The sequence below is a fragment of the Trachypithecus francoisi genome, unplaced genomic scaffold (genome assembly GCF_009764315.1).
Source record: "Trachypithecus francoisi isolate TF-2019V2 unplaced genomic scaffold, Tfra_2.0 Lachesis_group8, whole genome shotgun sequence".
NCBI lineage: Eukaryota > Metazoa > Chordata > Mammalia > Primates > Cercopithecidae > Trachypithecus > Trachypithecus francoisi.
Genome location: NW_022681473.1, coordinates 113,062,321 through 113,082,148, shown reverse-complemented (window position 1 = coordinate 113,082,148; position 19,828 = coordinate 113,062,321). Strand labels below are relative to the sequence as shown.

General features: G+C 42.6%; 2 protein-coding genes and 1 pseudogene across 20 annotated transcripts; 1 reads left to right on the top strand and 2 right to left on the bottom strand.

The window, feature by feature from the left end:
* Positions 1-179: 179 nt before the first annotated feature.
* On the bottom strand, positions 180-989 carry LOC117081364 (annotated as a pseudogene).
* Positions 180-3,249, bottom strand: LOC117081361 (keratin, type I cytoskeletal 18-like). Its single transcript, XM_033207164.1, has 2 exons — positions 3,038-3,249; positions 180-1,553 (listed from the first exon to the last, which is right to left on the bottom strand). The coding sequence occupies exons 1-2, from the start codon at positions 3,114-3,116 to the stop codon at positions 1,237-1,239; spliced, it is 396 nt and encodes a 131-aa protein (XP_033063055.1). The 5' UTR covers positions 3,117-3,249; the 3' UTR covers positions 180-1,236.
* A 58-nt stretch (positions 3,250-3,307) lies between these two features.
* Positions 3,308-18,387, top strand: TMEM218 (transmembrane protein 218). 19 transcript variants are annotated; one of them, XM_033207167.1, is made up of 6 exons: positions 3,308-3,517; positions 4,355-4,457; positions 12,576-12,651; positions 13,035-13,265; positions 14,091-14,193; positions 17,663-18,387. In XM_033207167.1, exons 4-6 carry the CDS (start codon positions 13,156-13,158, stop codon positions 17,795-17,797), a joined length of 348 nt encoding a protein of 115 aa, XP_033063058.1. In that variant the 5' UTR covers positions 3,308-3,517; positions 4,355-4,457; positions 12,576-12,651; positions 13,035-13,155; the 3' UTR covers positions 17,798-18,387. The 19 variants fall into 19 exon arrangements, with proteins under 19 accessions (XP_033063058.1, XP_033063065.1, XP_033063070.1 ...); XM_033207174.1 differs by having other exon boundaries at positions 3,308-3,519; positions 13,079-13,265; XM_033207179.1 differs by having other exon boundaries at positions 3,308-3,519; positions 13,069-13,265.
* The last annotated feature ends 1,441 nt before the right edge of the window (positions 18,388-19,828 follow it).

The following is a 19,828-nucleotide window of genomic DNA, read 5'->3' as shown; positions in this document are numbered from 1 at the left end:
GAGGGTATGATATCATTTAATTAGAAAACTATTAATAACACCCCTCTCCTAGTTAAGGGGTGCAATTGGGGAGTACTTGGGAGGTGGGTCCCCTCTTAAGAGAGAGAAAACCTAATAATGTTATGTTCATTCAGGAAGATGTAAAAACTTTTGGAGTACCTCATCATTCATGTCCATTCTTTTATTTATTTATTTATTTATTTTTGTCATCCAGTGACTTCTGACCTTCTTATTGGCTTCCTGCTCCCCAAAGGGTACCCTGCTTCTGCTGGCTCAGCGCCTCAGAACTTTGGTGTTTTTGGTCTCAGACACCACTTTGCCATCCACTATCCTGGACAGTCTTTTGGATGGTTTGCATAGAGTTGCTGCTGTCCAGGGCATGCATCACTACAACTGAAGTCCTCCCCATCTTCCAGCAGGCAGCAGTAGGTGGCAATCTCAGCCTCCAGCTTGACCTTGATGTTCAGCAGGGCCTCATACTTCTGGGCCTGGCATTGCCCCTCTGCCTGGGCCTGTGCCAGCCCTGAATCCAGGTGCAGCAGGGCCCCACTAAGCTGCTCCATATGCATGGCATAGCAGGCCTCCACCTCCCTCAGGCTGTTCTCCAAGCTGGCCTTCAGATTTCTCATTGAGTCTAGGTTTATATCTAAGGACTGAACTATACATCTCAGCTCCATGAATGTCATCTCAGCAGCTCCTATTTTGGTGGACTGCGTGGTGACCACTGTGGTGTGCTCCTCAGTCTTCTGGGACCAGTACTTGTCCAGCTCTTCTCAGTTCTTCTGAGCCAGCTCATCATACTGGGCCAGGAGGTCTGCATGATCTTGCTGAGGTCCTGAGATTTGGGGGCATTTACCTCCGTGGTCAACCCAGAGCTGGCAATCAGGGCTTGTAGACCTTTTACTTCCTTCTCTTGGTTCTTTTTCATGAAGAGTAGCTCCTCCTTGACAGCCATCTCTGTCTCCAGCTGTAGCCGACTGACATTGGTGTCATCAATGACCTTGTGGAGCCCATGGACGTTGCTCTCCACAGACTGGCACATGGCCAGCTCTGTCTTATACTTGACTCTAAAGTCATCAGCAGCAAGACCGGCATTGTCAATCTGTAGAACAACACAGAATTTCAAAGATATGAGCCCTCAAGTCCTTGATTGTCATGAAGTAATACCCCCAGACTCTGACCTGGGGTCTCTTCTTCTCCAAGTGCTCTCAGATTGTGCTCACCAGCCTCTGACTCTCAGTCACCAGAGTCCTCACTCTGTCCAGGTAGGAAGGCCAGGCAGTCACTCAGGCCTTGCATGGTATCCTTCTCATTTTGGATGTCCCCCATTCCTTCCAGACCCCTGGCCATCCCTGCAGCCAGGCCTCCAGACCCCCAGCCACCCCAGAAGCTTGTGGAGAAGGACACTGAGGTTCGGGAGCCCAAGCACCTGAGGCCTGCATAGACTTCGCCTGCGCTGCTGATGGACCAGATGATATGGCTGTGTGGCTGGATGGAGTGCAGGGACTGGTAGTTGGTGGAGGTGGTAAAGCACATGGTGAAGCTCATGCTGCCTAAGGAGAAAAGCCAGAGGACAGGACTCAAGTTTTGTCGAGCCACGCCCATTTTTAATTTATAGCTTAACTGAAGCCAGTATGAACATTAGAAGTGTAAGGAAGTTAACTTTTCCAATCTCAAACTTTGAACTTTTGACCACTTTCCTCCAAAATATTAAGGTCTCAAAGCCAGTTCTGACCAACTTGTCTACACATTACTTTCTATCATTCGTCTCCCTATTATTCTCCAGATACTCAGTGCTCATTCTTGCCTTGGCCTCTTTGCTCAGAGCAAACTACTTTCTCTCCCTGGATTCTGTTCCACCTTTCCTGTTCCTACTCATATGCTACGACCCAGCATTAGTTCTAGCTCTATGATAAAGACATACACGTTAATTCCAGCCATAACAAAATATCCCCCAAATAATACAAGGGAAGAAGTGCTCTGGAAACTACAAAATGATCTGCAAATATGAAGTATTATTATATTTTGGAGAAATTAATTGTACAATAGGGTTGGCCCATTGTTATATCTTGTTTTAAAGTGTTTCCTAGTTGTTTCATGTGTTGTTGACCTAACATTACAAAACCACAGGCTATTAAGACAGGAGTCACATCTCATTTCTGGTATATCCTCACAGTTCCTAACAGAACATAGCTGCAGTCAACACTCAATTCCGGTGAAATGAATTTATCAAAATAAAGGATTTCTTAGCCACAGAGCTTCTCACTGGGCCAAGTAATGTTAAGTTGCTAAACACAAAAGAAATCATTGGTTACTTTATGTGACTGCAAATGAAGCCTTGAAAGTAGAATAAATTTGAGACGTGCAGTTGAAATTCAAGCATCTTCTTCTTTTTGGTTCATAAAGCTGTGATTCAGGAGAATTCCTTAAATCAGAGATTCAGTGCTCTAAGATTGAATAGTTTGCTTCATGATATTTCTGAATTTTGTTTAGGGTCAAAGTTTCAAACGGTGCAACTCTCCAATTTGGTACTGATTTTTGTTTTCCCTTCTTGATTCAGTGGTGGAGCACGTAGCCTGTCTGTCCTACTTCCTTTGGTTGTCCTGATTGACGCATCTTTTGGTCTAACAGGCCATAGCCTCAAAGCAAAGTCATGGCAAGCTTTAGTTGGCAGTAAGGTAACAGCAGTCTGCCAATAGCGTGGGCCAACTCCAGTTCCAGCAGCCTGGCAGCAGAGGGTTTACTTGATGGACCCAGGGCCGCTTCCCCAGTCTGTCCCGTGGGTAGAATGATCCTTGCCTTAGTCTGCTTCGCAAGGCTAATGGAAGAATTAAATGCCAAATAAAATAAGGCGAGATAAAGATAAATGAAGCGTGCCGTTATTATAACTGGTGCTTCGTCCTCAGTTCCCTCCAGGAGGGTTGTTGGGGCACTTAATGACCGGGCCTAAGCTGACTTGTCCCCCACATCTTGCGCCCCACTCGAGCCAGTGGGTTGGGGAGTGAGATGTTCATCAGACCCCAGAAAACGCACTTATGTCTAGACGACTGTGCAGCTCTCCGGAGTTCGAGATCTGAGCTGCCCAGCCCTGCCGCTTCGCCGCCTGAATGCGCCATCTCTATGGTGACCCCGAGTGAGGCCGGAAGAAGCCTCTCTCTTCCGCCCAACAACCCGCCCTCGGGCTAGACTGACCAATGGCCCAATGAGTTACGGAGAGATGATGTGATTGACATGGGGGTGTGTGGCGTGCAGCTCGGACCGCTGCTACCAACTGAACTGAGGTCGGTCCAAGGGCCGACAGGCACCGACCAATCGGAGGGCGTAACAAAGGGTGACGAGCCAACCCGCCGCGCTCGGCGTTGCCGGGAGCCGCGCTAGGCGTAAGCTAATAAGGAAGAAGTTGGGCGTGAGAGAGCGACGCTGATTAGTGAACGTTAAATCACCTGAATGAAAGCCCACTTGTGATTCGCCCCAAGTAAACCGGAGACCGGTGGGCTGGAACGGGCCGGAATCTGAGGTGTGAGTACTGCCTGGGTGGACGGTGGGATCCAGGTGAGGGGGGCAGAGGTGAGGAAAGCAGGGGGCTGCGGAGAAGGGAGAAAAGTGGCGGGTCGGGCTGAGGTGGTTGGAAGAAGGCGTGGGCGGACGGCGGTGCACGGACCTCGCAGACCACCCTTACCGCTGATCTGGACCCAAGGCCCAGCTAATAAATACTTAATGGGAGGCAGAGAAGGAAGGGCTGTTTTATGTTTCATACTCTTAAGAAAAGGAAGTGTCAGTGCCTGATTCAGATCTCTTATGATCAAGACCTTAATCCCTCTCCAGCTACTGGGAGGTGGCCAGGTGAACATTCTGAAGACGAGACATGGGGGGCATTGTTTTCCTGTCGCCAGTTTGAATCTGCAACAGGATTGGGGAGAAGCTTAGAGTTCCAGTAGAGTGTTCCCAGGCTGCAGTGCTGTGAGATGCAGAGAGCGGAGAGACCGAGGCTCTGCAGCCGTTCCAACCCACAACACCGTCCAGGAGAGAGATGCAAGGACGAGACCTAGGTTTACTGATCCCCTTTTTCTATCAACGTGTTAAGAGCTGATGCTACATCGGTGGCATTTTGGGAGCGTGGCAACTTGATTTTTTCCCCAGGCTTGCATTTTATCTAATTACAAAGGTAGAGGCGTTATTCTAATATTTTAAAATTCAAAAGATAGTGAAGTGTTTAAAGTAGAAGCATACAAGTGTGAAAGTAACCGCCCAGTTATTTTTGAAGAGTTGGAAAACAGCTATAAAGCAAAGTGAAAAGGACTCTTCCAGAAGAGCACTTCACTCCTGTAACCCACTGTTTTCTGTTGCTTTCAAGGGCTTGAGTCAGTATGAAAATCGGGGGATGGGTGAGATATCTCCCACCAGCAGCAGCACTTAGGCCACATTACCCTCTGAGGAATCCACATTTGTCTTAGATAGTAAGTCATCTTATAATGGCCGTTAGTATTCTCACTCATGATGATCAGCCTGGTGATAAGTACTGTGTTTTTAATCCATTAGGTTACCTGTGCAGGGATCAGTCAATTTATTCCTATTTTCTCTGACAGCTGATGAAAGAGTATGTAGAAACAACCATTAAATGAACACACACATCTAAAAGGTTTTGAACAAACTCTTTCCAGAGAAAAACCTCACAGCATTGAACACAGAAGGAAAACATTGGCCTTGTAGTTGCTCTTGTCAGCTACTGAACTGTTCAAATTTAAATTATTTTTTTCCACTCCAATCTACCTGCTTTAAATGCCACAGATATTAAGTAAATGGACTTACCCTTGGAATTGGGTTGGACAAGCCATCATTTCTCAAAGAAGGTTTAATGACGGCGTGAACAGTAAATAAAAACACTTTCGTTTTTATATTTTATTGTATTGTACTCAATAATGATAATTTAGCTATTCTAATATGGGAAATTATCACAGATATTATTCTCACGTTGAAATCAGATAAAAATGACTAGATGTTCTCTCTTCCCCTATAGCAGCACTCTATACTATACCCAGGCCTTCTTTTCTATGCTTAGTAAGAAAATGTATAGTTTGCTTATAAAATTATGAGCTGCGTTCTTAAAAGAACTTGGGAATATTTATCTTATTTACTTTAAAGCCATACCATATGTAAACCCAATGTCTCATGAACTCTTAAGCTACTGAGGGGTATTGAAGGGCAACATTTCTAACGGTGCCAGCCAGCTTCAACTACCATTTGCCATCTATTCTAACTGTTAGAGTTGATCCAAGTCTTCTAGGTTATTTGTGTAATATCCAGAATAGCACAAATTAAATTTAAATAGTTGTTTTCTTAAGGGCAGTACCATCAGGTCAGTCAACTAAGCTAGAAACCTGTGTCATTTCTAACATCTTCTCCCTTGACACAGCTAAGACTGGAGTTCAGACCCTCATCTCTTATCTGGAGAATTGCGTTTCCTAACTGATCACCCAATTCATATGCATCCTGCTGCCCATTACCTTTTTAAAAATTAAAAATTATCACAAAAAATTTAAAAACAGAAAATAGTACATTGGGTAGTATAATATCTATGTTTCACCAATCAGATTAATAAATATTAACATTTTGGCACACCTGTTCAAGTTTTTTATTTAAAGAAATAAAACATCACAGATTTAGTTCAGATCCCTTTTATTTCCACTCCCAACACCATTCCCTTTCCTTCCTCCCTCTCCAGAGGCAAACAGTCTTTTGAAATTGTCATACATCATTTATGCCCATGTTTTTATACTTTTGCTGTATATATGTACATCAGAAACAATACATATTACTGTTTAAATTGTATTTAATTTAAAAAATACAAGTAGTACCGTACTGTGGGTTCCATTTTGCAACTTGTTTTTGTCACTCAACATTGTTTTTTTGATATATTCCCATCAATACATATATATCAATTTCATTTTAAATATTCATTATGAATATATAATATTGTATCTGTTCCCTGATTGATGAACATTTAAGTTTTTTCCTGATGTTTTGCTATTGTAAACAAAGCTGCAATAAACACCTTGTACATGTCTCTTTATGCAAGAGCTTTCTAGAACAGTGGTTCCCCAAAGAGATGTTGCTGCCCATTTTAGGGTGTTTTGGAATTTGTGAAGATGTATTTTGTTACTCTTTGATTGGAGGCACTACTGGGGTTTACAGATCAGGAATGAGGGATACTGGATGTTCTGTAATGTATGGGACAGTCCTTACAACGAAGAATTGTCCTGTATCCTGTGCAACTTTTGAGTATCCCACAAGATACTCATTTATAATTATCTGAGTCTAGAGCCGAACTCCAGTTTTTGTATAAACATAATGTATTTTTTGGCACAGTTTAATATAGTAAAATTTCCAGGAATGCAGCTCTAATGTAAATCAGAGGAAAATTATACTTATTTGTGGTTTGGAACTTTAACAAGAGTTGTTCATCACTCTAGCAAATCACATAACTGAAGGCAGCACAGCTCGTGGTATTTGAGTTGCCAGAACAACACACCTGCATAGTCTGCATTTGAAGCTTTTGCGTTCGTGGGGATTCTAAGTTTAGGTGCAAGCATCTGACTACTGTACTTCATTATGTATTCTAGTGTAGTCAGCCTGAACGTTTGTATATTTAAACATATGCTATTTCATTACAAATTGCTTTCCATTTAAAATTGACTTCTGTATATCATACAGAGATCTAGTTTTATTATTTTCCTATTGGAGAATCATTTGTCCCAGCACTATCTATGAAGTTCTTTACCCACTGAATCATAAAGCCAGCTCTGTGCTTATAGGAAGTTCTCACAAATGCACGGATCTGTTTCTGGGTTCTTGATTTTATACCACTGGGCCATGTGTCTTTGTGCCACTATCACACTGTTTTAATTACTTTGGTTTTTTAATGTGTCTTGCGGCAGTTGGTAACAAGAAAGGCAAGTTGCCATCCTAGTTCTCAGAATTGTTTTGGCTATTCTTGGGTTTTTGCTCTTCCATATGAATTTAGGATCTGTTTTCAAGTTCCACAAAAAATTGTTTTTTAGACGTTGGTTAGAATTGCATTGAATTTATAGGTTAAGGAAAACTGAGATTTTTTAATTGAACCATCCCATCCAGAAACACAGGTTATTTCTCTGTTCAGGTCAGCTTTATTTCTCTACCCAGGTCTTTACTGTTCAGATCTGCTTTATTTCTCTAATCAGGTCTCTCTCTCTTTTTTTTTTCATCTTTGAATAAAGTTTTATAATTTTAGCTATATAAATCTTACTCATCTTTTGTTGTAGTCATATTTATACAGATATACATATACATAGCCACATCTTTTTGTTATGAAAGTTTCAAATATATTCAGATGTATAGAAAATTCCGGGATAGCAAACATCTACATACTCATCACCCAGCTTCAACAACTAGCTCATGACCAGTCTTGTTTCATGCCAGCCCCTTCACCTCCTCTCACTCAGACAATAGAAAGCTCCTAGAAACCCTTTTCTGTTATCTGTAATGTGCTACATGTGTATATGCATATATCTTTATCATACTCTTTTAACAATATAATAATAGCATATTTTTCAATAATGTTTTTTCACTGAAAATACAAACAGTAATTTCCTAATATTATCAATAATCTGGATATTCTTCAGATTTCCCCAATCATTTCATAAAAGGTTTTTGCAATGCTTTGTTTGAATCAGCACCAAATAAGGGTCCGTATACTACACTTGGCTGACACATCTCTTGATATTCTTTCTGTAAAGTAAACATTTTAGTGAAGGGTTATACACATACAGAAAAGTATATAAATCCTAAGTGCATGGTTAGATACAACATCACTGTATGAACAAAGCCAGGTGACCAAAACCCAGATCAAGAAACAGAATTTTATCAGCATCTCCCTGAACCCCCTACAGTCACTACATTTCACAAGCCAACCATTCCCCTGACCTCTAGCCCCTAAAATTAGTTTGACCTGTTTTTGAACATTATATAAATGGAATCATATACTATGAACTCTTTAGCCTCTAGCTTTTTTCCATTCAATATTTGTGAAATTCATCTACATTGTTGAGTATTGTTGTAGTGTGTTCTTTCTCATTGCTTTATACTATTCTCATTGCTTTATACTACATAATGCTTTATATACTGTATGAATGAATAGATTGTAGAGTACTATATCCACTCTATTGGTAGATACTTGGATTGTTTAAGGTTTTAGCTATTTCAGGTAGGGCTGCAATGTCTTTTTTTTGAACTTAGGTGTGCATTTCTGTTGGGAATGCATCTAAGAATAGAAGAGCTGGATGTAGGGTGCATTTATATTTAGCTTTATTAGATACTTCCAATAGTCTCCAAAGCAGTGGTTGACAAATTATGGCCCTTGCCAGACGTATATGAGGGTTCCAGTTACTCCACATCTTTGACAACACTTGGTGTTGTCTGTCGTTTCACGTTAGCCATTCTGGTGGGTATATGAAGCTACTGAATTTGGTTTTCATTTGCAATTTCTGGATGACTAATGAAGTTGAGCACCTTTTTACATATTTATTCTCATTCAGGTATCCTCTTTCTCAAGTGTTTATTCTTTTTTATCTGCTTGATCTATCAGTTTCTGAGACATATTTAAAATCTCCCACTAAATTAGTGGTTTTATCCATTTATTATAGTACTTCTGTCAGTTTTGGCTTTGTATATTTGGAGGTTTTGTTGTTAGGTTCACATTTGTTTCAAGTTGTATCTTTTTACTGAATTGTTCCTTTTGTGACTGTTCTTATTAATATGTTTCAGAGCTTAACATCTATTTTGCTTGGTACTAATATTGCTTCAGTAGCTTTTATTTTGTTTCGCTTGTTTTTTTTTCAACTGTGGCTTAAAACAAAAACAAAAACAAAAAAAAATGTGCAGATCAGCAGTGTTAAGTATATTCACAGTGTTGTGAAACACAGCTCCAGAACATTTTCATCTTGCAAAACTGAAACGCTATACTCATTGACGATCTCCCTATTCCCTCCTTCCCTGGTTTTTGTCTTGTTAAGATTTGCTTTGCATGTCTTTCTCAATCTCTTTATTTTCAGCCTCTCATTATACTTTCTGTAGAGCTTTTGTGCACAGCTATTTTTAAAAACAAAAATCTAAGAGAATTTCTTTTAGTAGCCAAATATAATGTTTCCTTGTACTGTGATTTCTGCTGTATTTGGGTTCATTTTTACTATCTTATTTTGTATTTTCCATTTTCCTTGCTTATTCTTTGTTCTGCCACCCACCTCACGACCACTGACTCTTGCCCCACTTTCTGTTTTCTTTACTGTTTTTTTCACTTTACTAGTATAGAAGCTATTTTTTCTATTTCTGTTGCTTGCTGTTTACCTATGTTTTTTTAAACTTGTGTACTTAGCTTAAAAAACATATACCTCCTCCAAAACAAAATAACTGTAGAATGCTTTAACTATGAACTATCCTTTTCCATCTACCATATAACTGTTGAGTAATATTTAGTTCTTTCTGATTTGTAACCCCTCAAAAATTGTCATTATTACTGAAATCTTTACTGTCAATATTTCTTAGTATTTTTCTCACCAATCTTCCTACATCTCATACCTCCTTTCTTGGTTCATTTTCCTTCTTGCTGAAATATGTCTCTGAGTAGCTCTTCCACTGAGGATCCATGAGAGGTGTACTACATTTCACCCTTTGTGTGTCTGAAAACATCTTTATTTTACACTTACTCTTGAGGGAGTCTTGCATGCCAGCCTGTGGGTTTAGTTTTGTCTCTGCTGGGATCCAGTGGGCTCTCACTTTTAGTCTAGTTTTCATGTTAATCTATTTGGGATTCCCGTATCACATTGGCAGTATTGAATCTCACACATGGATATGATGTGGGGTGGGGAATCAGATTTCTCTTGGGCTGTTGTTTTTTTGACCTGTGGCCTGAAGCACTCAGCCGGCTTTCTTCCAGCTAAGTCAGTAGCAAATTTTTTTTTTTTTTTTTTTTTGAGACGGAGTCTTGCTCTGTCGCCCAGGCTGGAGTGCAATGGCCGGATCTCATCTCACTGCAAGCTCCACCTCCCAGGTTCACGCCATTCTCCTGCCTCAGCCTCCGGAGTAGCTGGGACTACAGGCACCCGCCCCCATGCCCGGCTAATTTTTTTGCATTTTTTAGTAGAGACGGGGTTTCACCGTGTTAGCCAGGATGGTCTCGATCTCCTGACCTCGTGATCCGCCCGTCTCGGCCTCCCAAAGTGCTGGGATTACAGGCTTGAGCCACCGCGCCCGGCCAAATTTTTTAGACCCTATTTCAAGAACTGGTCAGCCCTGTGAGGGCCCAGCTTTCTGCCTTGTTCCCATTTCTAGTTCTTTGCCATCGTGGGCTTGAGACCTTATCTGCCTTGAAGAGAATCACCCTGAAGGTCTGTATCAGGCAACAGTACCCCCATAGACTTTTAGGCTCAGCTCAGGCCTTGAGTTACATTTTTTTTACAGCACTTAATGATTTTTCTTTATTGTTTTTGAGCTCTGCTGTGTACTAAATTATTGTTGTTCCATTTTATTGAACATTTCTGTGTTTGCTGTTGTATGAGGCACTTCCCTTGTTAACTTCTGTCCAGCATATCGACCAGAGGTTACAGTCATCTTTCTAAAACTCCATGTGATCCTTTCACTCCCTCACCTGATGTTTGTGGACTTGTTAGCACTGTGTCATTTATTCCTCCCACAGATACTTGTCGTGCTTAATCTCTGTGCTAAGAACTGGGGTTACCACAGTGAGAAAGATACCAGGTCTCTGCCTTCGTGGAGTTTACTATTCTAGTTGGAGAGACAGAAAATAAACTTGTAAACAAATAAATGAAAATATTAACTAGTTCTGTGAAAAGTGCTCTGAAGGCAATAGAGTGATGGAGAGTCAGTGTTTGAGGGATTGCTTTAGAGAAGACACTCAGGGAACACCTCACTGAGGAGTGACATTTAAGCAGAAATCAGAAGGCTGAGGAAAGCCAGTCCTACAAATAGTAGCAGGCGTGCTTCGCGTTGAGAGTTAGTTCCAGGCGGTGGAAACAGCAAGTACAAAGACCCAGAGACGGGGAAACCGTGGGCATGTTAGAGTGACTGAGATGGTGCCCATGTGGCCCTAATGGGGGCAGACTGCTCCCCAGAGAAGTTAGGAATGCAGGTGGGCCCCAGGTCCCATCTCCCCTCACTCTGTCATCTTTTAACTGGGATTCTTTCTTCAGCGTGCCTGTGCAGAGTACTTCCTTTGTAAAGCCCTCTCGCCATTGCCGTTCCCGCTGCACCTCGCTTTTACCATTACTCAGAATGTAATATGGACACTTGTTTTCAGGACAGTGTTCTCCAATAGACCTTGAGCTTCTGTCAGAAGACACCTTATTCACCTTTGGCATCCCCAGCTTATAGCGCAGTGCTTTACGTGGCAGGCACATCATAAATGTTGATTCAATAAATGTATTTTTTTAGCAGCTCGTGCTTAGACCCTCCTTTCCCATAACTTTATAACTTCTCATAGCTAATGTTTTCGTGGTATTTAAACCATGAGGGTAAAGAAAACCAGCAATCTAGAGGAATGTGTTTGCTTAAGACTTGCCTCCGATGCTGAAAAGGAAAACCAAGGGAGGTAGTGCGGTGTGCTGTTCCTCTGCTGTGAGTTGCATGGTGCTCCCCAAAAATATGTCTGCATCCTCACCCCTGGAATCTGTGACCATGACCTCGTTTGACAAAAGAGTCTTTGCAGATTTAATTAAGTTAAGCATCTCAAGATAATACTAGATTATTTGTACAGACCCTAAATCCAATGACAGGTACCCTTACAGGAGACAGGAAAGGTGAAGACAGACACAGCAGAATGCCATGGGAAGATGGAGGCAGAGACTGGTGTTGTGAGTTAAAAGCCAATGAACGGTGCCTGGAGCTACCAGAAGTTGGAAGATGCAGGGAAGGATTCTCCCCTAGAGCAGCCATCCCCAATCTTTTTGGCACCAGGGACTGGTTTCATGGAAGACAGTTTTTCCACAGGTGGATGCAAGGGGATGGTTTCAGGATGAAACTGTTCCACCCCAGATCTTCAGGCATTAGATTTTCCTAAGGAACCTGCAACCTAGATGCATGCAGTTCACAATAGGGTTTGTCCTATGAGAACCTAATGCCACCACTGATATGACAGGAGGCGAAGCTCAGGCAGTAATGCTGCCTTGCCTGCTGCTCACCTCCTGCTGTGCAGCCCAGTTCCTAAAAGGCCATGGACCAGTACCAGTCCATGGCCCAGGGGTTGGGGACTCCTGCCCTAGAGCCTTTGGAGGGAGTACAGCCCTGCTGACACCTTTATTTTGGATTGCTGGCCTCTAGAACTGTGAGAAAATAAATTTCTATTTTGAGCCACTAATTAGGAAACTCATAGATACCCCATCGCGCTTATATCTCACCCATCTGTAACATGGCTATAGTCATACCTTTCTCAGAAGCTTCACGCTGGGATTAGATTTAAATGAGATGTGTTTGCATGGCACTTAGCACACATAAATGTTCAAAAATAGTGATGGCTGTTCCTCTTTAAGGACTGAGAGTTTTCGTCCTCTTGAATAAGCACTCGACAATAGAGTGAGAACTTTCTGTCTTGTGATCGATTGCCTGGTGAGTCAAAGCTCACACCATGGATTTCACCTGAGAGCTTCAACTTCTGCTTTGGCCCTGGAGTTCCTTCCCATGCCCCAGTGTCTTCTAACAGTTCTTAGGGTTTTGTATCTTGAGAGGGTTCAGTTTTCTCCTGTGGGCTGGGGGAAGAGGTCAAAGTAGAACTCAGGTACCAAATTTGAAGGGAAACACTCAGAAAGAACTTCTGAGTGCAGAGCAGAAAACACCCCTCTCAGTCCCCGCCAAAGAGAAAGGCTTTGGGTTCTAAATTTCCAGTTTCCATTAAGGGGCTCTGGGACTGGACATTTCTGAAAATTAATGACCTGTACTGAGTAATCCTCCTAACACACTGATCATCAGAAAATTCCCTGTACTGAATTTAGGCTTTCTGTATTTGTCTGAATGCCTTCATGGGAGTGTGTGGCAGGAAGGCGGCGCTGGAGCACAGAGGACACTTGATCGTGCGGCGCGCAGGGCGGGGGGCCGCCGCCGCCTCCCCGCGGGATGGCTGGCACTGTGCTCGGAGTCGGTGCCGGCGTGTTCATCTTAGCCCTGCTGTGGGTGTCAGTGCTGCTGCTGTGTGTGCTGCTGACCAGGGCCTCCGGGGCGGCGAGGTAAGGCATTCTTTCCAGCTGGGAGTTCCAGGTAAAGCAATTAGAGGCAAAATCGCTGATGCTCATTAAACATTTAGAATTTAAGAGATCAGTTTTGTAATTACTGGCAGTTTGAATGAGTTGCATTTTAACCTCTTCTTATAAGCACGAACTGTGTTATTTATGCTCGGAAGCCGAGATGGGAGGAGAAGGAAGTGGTGTTCTTGAGTTCTAACTGTGGCAAGAAATTCTGCTTTCACTGCTTATTGAATTTCTGGAGGTCGTACGTGTGTGTGTTTATGAATTGTTCAGATTTATGGCAGAGGCTTGGTCCAGTCCCCGAGGCTCTAGCCCTGGACCCAGGAAAACTAAAGCAACATGTGATGAGTTGGGCCTGCTTTTCTATATCACACGTTGCCTTCAGAACAGGGTTAGGCCATAAACCGACTCTGAAAAAACTGTAGAGTTACACCGAGATAGTGTTAGTATGAAGCAGAGAGTTGTAGAATTTTCTAAAGTATTCTGTTCTAAAAACAACAGAAGTGGAGGTGGAGAGGGGATGCTTTGTTTTTTCTCAATTATGACTTTGGGCAGAAGTAAAAATAAAAACTACACATTTCCGTTCCTAGGAATTGGGAATTACCAAGAATAAACGGGAATGCACTTAGCTGGTACATGTCTAGGAAGAAGGACTTTAGGATGAAGGGATTGTTGACAGCAGGTCTCTGAACATTGTTAAGGGACTGAAATATGGAATACTGGCTTTAAGGAAGAGTCTTTCCAGACCTAACTGATCAGAGAAAAAACTGTAAACAGTGCTTTTAATATTTGTCTTTTTGACCCTAGGTTCTCTGTCATTTTTTTATTCTTCGGTGCTGTGATCATCACGTCAGTTCTGTTGCTTTTCCCACGAGCTGGTGAATTCCCAGCCCCAGAGGTGGAAGTTAAGGTAAAGCTGTTGGTTTTGTTTTGCTTCCTGAGCTGTAACTCTTGTTTCTCTTCATCTGGGTGTCCATCCTGCCCTCGATGTTCTCTGACACCAGGTTTTCCAAGATGTCAGAACTGTAAAGTTCAACCAATGGTAAGGAAAGTTCAGAGAGAGTTTTCAGTTTCCCTGCCCCTTCACTCAGGAAAAGAATCTTACTCTGAATTCCACCTCTAACCCCACCAGGCAGTTATTTGCCTGATTTGGTCTCATCTCCAGTTTGCATCAAGTTGAAAACAGCCTGTTGGAAAGCCATGTCGTACCATGGGGACAGAAAAAAAAAAAAGAAAATGAAATAAGGATAGTCACAGGCCTGCACCCGAGATGGAAGTGTTCCCATTCCTGGCAGCCTGGGCTCCTAACCGCAGATCCTGGACTGAAACTGATGTGGTGCTCTGAGGGTGCTGAGGACATGCTTCTCCAACTGCATGTGCTAGAATTTTCCCAATAGTCTTCTGGGAGTTCTTTGGTCCTCATGCCTGGGACCATACCTGCCCGCACCCACGTCTTTAAATGGATTTTTATCATTTCTCTCAGAGTCCTTCTCTGGAGTTCTTTACCATGGCTTTACCATGCCTGGCTGGTCTCAGACCCATGGGATCTTGGCAATGGCATTGACCTCTTCTGTCCCATTACTCCTTCTCACAGCTTTCCTCTTAACCTTCATTTTGATGTTTTAAGTGATAGTCATGAAAATAGCTACAATTCTTTAAGGGATTTCTGTGTGCCAGGTCCTGTGCCAAACACTTTGTTTGCACTGTCTCATTTAAACCTCAGGACAGCCCTAACTAGTATGACATAGGTACCATTATTATCCCCATTTTGTAGGTAAGAACACTGAGTCTGTCAGAGGTTAAGGTAACTTGCCCAAGGCCACATAGCAAGAGGCAGAACAAGGATTCAAGCTGAGGTCCGTCTTCAAAATCTTCATTGTTGAGAACTTAACAGAATATCCAAGGCAGTCCCAGAGAGCTCATGGGTTAGCATTTTGACACTAGACGACAACAGTATACAAGAATATACGTGTAACTTTTGAACTAAAAGCGACACTCTAGGATTAACTATGGCAAGAGGAAGGAAATTAAACTCCAAGGGAAATAGTACTTGCCACAGGCACTTAAGGAATTATTTCCATTGATGCCAGTTTGTTGTCAGGATTTGGAAAATACTCTGGAGGTCTGGGTACCACGTGTGTGAGCCAGGGGCAAATTCCCACCTCACTTATCTTTTTTATTTATTTATTTTTTTGAGACAGAGTCTCACTCTGTCGGCCAGGCTGGAGTGCAGTGGCATGATCTCAGCTCACTGCAACCTCCATCTCCCGGGCTCAAGCAATTCTCTTGCCTCAGCCTCCTGAGTAGCTGTGATTATAGGCACGTGCCACCACACCCAGCTAATTTTTTTATTTTTAGTAGAGAGAGAGTTTCACCATATTGGCCAGGCTGGTCTCGAACTGACCTCAGATCACTCAGCCTCAGCCTCCCAAAGTGCTGGGATTACAGACATGAGCCACCGAACCCGGTCGCTTTCCTTGTCTTTTAAGGGGGAGAGTGATGTAGGCTGCCACATTTCTGGATGCTGCAGATATAAACATTGGGAGAAGGGCACAGAGCAAACACACTTTTGAAGTCAATCCCTCTATTCTCTATCATATGAGTTTCAGACCCACGAGACAAAAATGGGGTTTGAGCAAAATACTTTCGTCAGTATGGCCGACAGAATTGGAGTTCTCATGTTCAGGTTTTGAGAGCTGGCCTTTGCAGCAGCGGGGCTCAATGCGGTATCAATAATACATGGCCTGGGCCTTCTGCACCCAAGGCCTGCTAATTGGCTAATTAAAAAGTGAAACGTGTGGAACGAGCAAACATGTGGCCCGCAAGAGACTTGTTCAGTACCGGAGCCAAGGTCAAATTATGTTAAAGCTGTTTTATCAAACTGACCTTTGTTGTAAGTTGACTGTTGGGGTAATCTCTGGAGCAGCTGAGGTGTCTTTGGATCTCAGTGATCCCACCAAGGCTTGAGTCTGAGAGGTGCTTTGCGTGTGGCTGCTGTGTTAGTTTTCTATTGCTGCTGTAACAAATCGTGTGAACTAATGGCTCACAACACAGATGTATTATCTTACAGTTCTGTAGGTTAGAGTCCAAAATCAGTCTCATTGGGCTAAAACCAAGGGGTTGGCAGCGCAGCATTCCTTTCTGGAGGTTCTGTTGGATACTCCATTTCCTTATCCTTTCCAGCTTCTAGAGGCTGCTCGTATTCCTTGGCTGACAGCCCCCTTGCTCTATCTTCAGAGCCAGTGACATCACACCTCAGTGACGCTTCCATCCTCACCTCTCTCGCTCTGACCCTCTCTTCCACCTCCCTATTCAACTTAGAAGGATCCTTGTGATTACAATGGGTCCACCTGGATTGGATAATCCAGGTTAATCCCCCCTTTCTTAAGGGCAACTGATTGGCAATCTTAATTCTCCTTTAACATATAATCTAACATATTCACAATTTCTGGGGATTAGGATGTGGATATCTTTGGGCCGTTATTCTGTCTACCACAATTGCCTTTCAGGTGTTTTGGATTCTCTCCTAGGTACTGGGATTTCAAACCTGTGAAGTCAGTCAGCCACTTGGTTGGTGATGTTGCTCCATTAGGTCTGTAGATTAAATTGCTTTTTCCTGCCCAAATTTAAGTACCACCATTTGGATCTGGGGAGAGTGGAGCTCTGGAAGGGGACAGTGGACAAGTGGGTAGAGCCAACACCAATTACAGGGTTTTGTCAGCAAAGACCAACATCTTTGGGGCCTCAAGTGTAAGGCCAGGCAGCCCATTGTCTGCTTTGGGGCAAGTTACCTATCCTCTTAGTGTTTTAGTGTCTCAGGTAAATTACCATTTTCCCTGCCCTGTGGCAAGGGACTCTTCCGCTGACAGCTTTAAAGTTAAGTCACCTTTCATTTTGAAAATGAACCCTCCTGAAATGGCAATGGATTGATGATTTTGGGGGTTGGGTCTTAGATACATGGGAGTTTATTATACTATTGCATTTTTATGTATGTTTAAAATTCTCTGTAATAAAATGTGTTTTAGCAACAACAAAAATGAGCCTTTCTAGGACCCAGCAAAAGCTTCTCATTAACTCTTTCAGATAATGGATTTCAGAATATAAAATAATTCATCCAGGGACTTCAAAGTGTCTACCAACCTCCTAAATTGAGCCATTTGTTCCCTGTACCTCATTAATCCCTTCTTGACCTGTGTCTTCTGCTCAGGGAGTTGAGGAAAAGATTCTTTTTTCTCTACGTACAGAGGAGACTCAGGGCAGGATATTACTGGAAGTTACACTCATGAACTAACTCTTGGCCCACTCATCACGGAGTTCAGATTAACCGAGCCAGGGTGCCTACCTGGTAGTAATTTCATGTTGATGTTTTCTTTCTCCAGATTGTGGATGACTTTTTCATTGGCCGCTATGTCCTGCTGGCTTTTCTTAGCGCCATCTTCCTTGGAGGCCTCTTCTTGGTTTTAATCCATCATGTTCTGGAGCCCATCTATGCCAAGCCACTGCGCTCCTACTGACCACTCTTCAGGAAAACGAAAACCTGTTCTCTCCTTCATTGTGATGGCATCGATGAGCAGAAAGGCACTATTCAGAGCCTTGTTTTGACAGCCCTCCTGCCTTAAGACTACAGGAGTATCCATCCATCTCTAAGACAAATCTCCTGAGTCCTGGCTTCCAGAAACAGGATTGCCAAATTGTCCCTGTGGGGCTAGATTCTTACCAGCTTAAGAAGGATATTGCTATCTTCTTAGTACCCGTACCTTAGGATTTCCAACTGTTTTGAAAGGGAAATAGTAACAGTGATCTGCTTAGAGTGGATTTTCACTCAAGTCCTTAGTAAGTGGATTTTGGGGAAAGGAGCACATGGGCTTCTGGTTCTTTTTGATAATATATAAAATTCTTCGTTATGAAGTTGCGGTCGTTTGCAAAGGAGAGGCACTCAAATTCGAAAGGTTATTTTCATGTGATAATTTGGAAGACTTACTCAAATGTTGGTCATTGACCACTCTGTGCATATATTTCTGCAGAGCTCTATAAAGGCAATGAGTGTCACTTCCCTCTGCTCTAATAAAGCAATAAATAATAGCTAAAGGGCTGACTTTCACTTTGAACTCTTGGCCACAGCTTTTTGAATCAAGTATCTTTAGGTTTCCTTGGGATTAGAGGAAAGGTATGGAAATACTGTGTTTTGGTTTTTTGTTGTTGTTGTTGTTGTTTTGTCTTGCCATGTATCTGTAGGTTTTTTTCTTCTATGATATGGTGGGCTCTGAGTGCCTTATTTAATTACCATGAATCCATTTTGGGGTGTCTTCTCTTTCATCTTTGTAGCCCTTTCTCCAAAGCTAGTGAGGAAGGTATATTCTCAACATTAGATATAACTTTATACTTATCTCATCTCCGAGACCAAATGAAATTTGCAGTAAATGGAGGGCTCTGGTCAGGTTCCGCTTTGGAAAGTCTGATCCTGACTTCCTAGAGCCATTTGAAAAAGAGTCTTCTGGCTTAAAATTAAGAACCAAGAAAACAAGTTGGAAAGAGATCACTGATGGAGTATGTGCTCTATGCCAGTAGCACACTAATTCCTTTGGGGTTTAATTTATTTAATTTTTACAACAGTCTCGTTTTTATCATCCCCACTTTAAAGTAGAAAAACTGGAAGCTTAAAGAGATCAACTGACTTGCCCAAGCTTCACCTAACAGCCAGTGTGCAAACCCAGGTGTGGTAGGCCCCAGGGCTTGTCTCGGAAAGAAAACACACGAGGCTTTGTGGAACTCTGAGAGCTTGAGGTAGGTTAAGGCCACTGTTCCTTCACTTTCTTTCCTCAGTCCTGTTTTCAGGGTAGAGAAGGTACCCAGTCCTGCCACCCCAGAGGCAACTGAGCTCTAAATTCCAAGAAGAAAGAACAGGTAACCATTGAGAGTCATGGGCTGGTGAGGGGCAGGTATAGTTACCTGCATCGAACCATTTCCTTTATCTTACTTAGTTTGTAAAAACTTTGCAGAGAAGGCTTTGTACAGAAAACTTCAAAGGAAATAGTTTCCTAATCTGGCCTAGGGCACACAGGTAAGAAAAGAAGCAACATCCTCTAGGCAGGCTGAGGGGGAGAAAAAAGAATGCGTAAGTCTTGAGGGAAGTGAGACAAGCTGGGATCCTCATGCTATTGTGTTACTCTGTGAGTCTCCCAGTGGCCCAAGTGGAAGCTTGGCTCCTAACACACTCAAGCTGCCAATTGTGGCCTTCTTTTGAGAGCCTTGCTAAAAAAGTAACTCTGGGAAAACTCTTATAATAAGGTTCCTGACCATGAATCCACCTTTTTTATTCCCCCCCAAAAGTTATTCAACTATTAGATCAACGGATAATAACTGTGAGGTTTTGGGTGACTATTTGGATGGAGGAAAGTGTATTAAGGTTGGAAACTAAATTCTATCCTTCATACTACTGTTTTCTTTTTTCTGCCTGATGTGACAGGCTTATCTGTTAAAGATTGGCTTTAGGCAAAAAAGAAATACTCTGTGCAAAGTTTATTTCAGCTTGACTTGACCTACCA

Coding starts and splice junctions, on each gene's coding strand:
- TMEM218 (XM_033207182.1), top strand. CDS start 13,156: ATGGCTGGCACTGTGCTCGGAGTCGGTGCCGGCGTGTTCATCTTAGCC. Junction 13,266..14,090: donor AGGGCCTCCGGGGCGGCGAG/GTAAGGCATTCT, acceptor TTTTGACCCTAG/GTTCTCTGTCATTTTTTTAT. Junction 14,194..17,662: donor CCCCAGAGGTGGAAGTTAAG/GTAAAGCTGTTG, acceptor TTCTTTCTCCAG/ATTGTGGATGACTTTTTCAT.
- LOC117081361 (XM_033207164.1), bottom strand. CDS start 3,116: ATGGCGCATTCAGGCGGCGAAGCGGCAGGGCTGGGCAGCTCAGATCTC. Junction 1,554..3,037: donor AGCTGCACAGTCGTCTAGAC/ATAAGTGCGTTT, acceptor TTTTCTCCTTAG/GCAGCATGAGCTTCACCATG.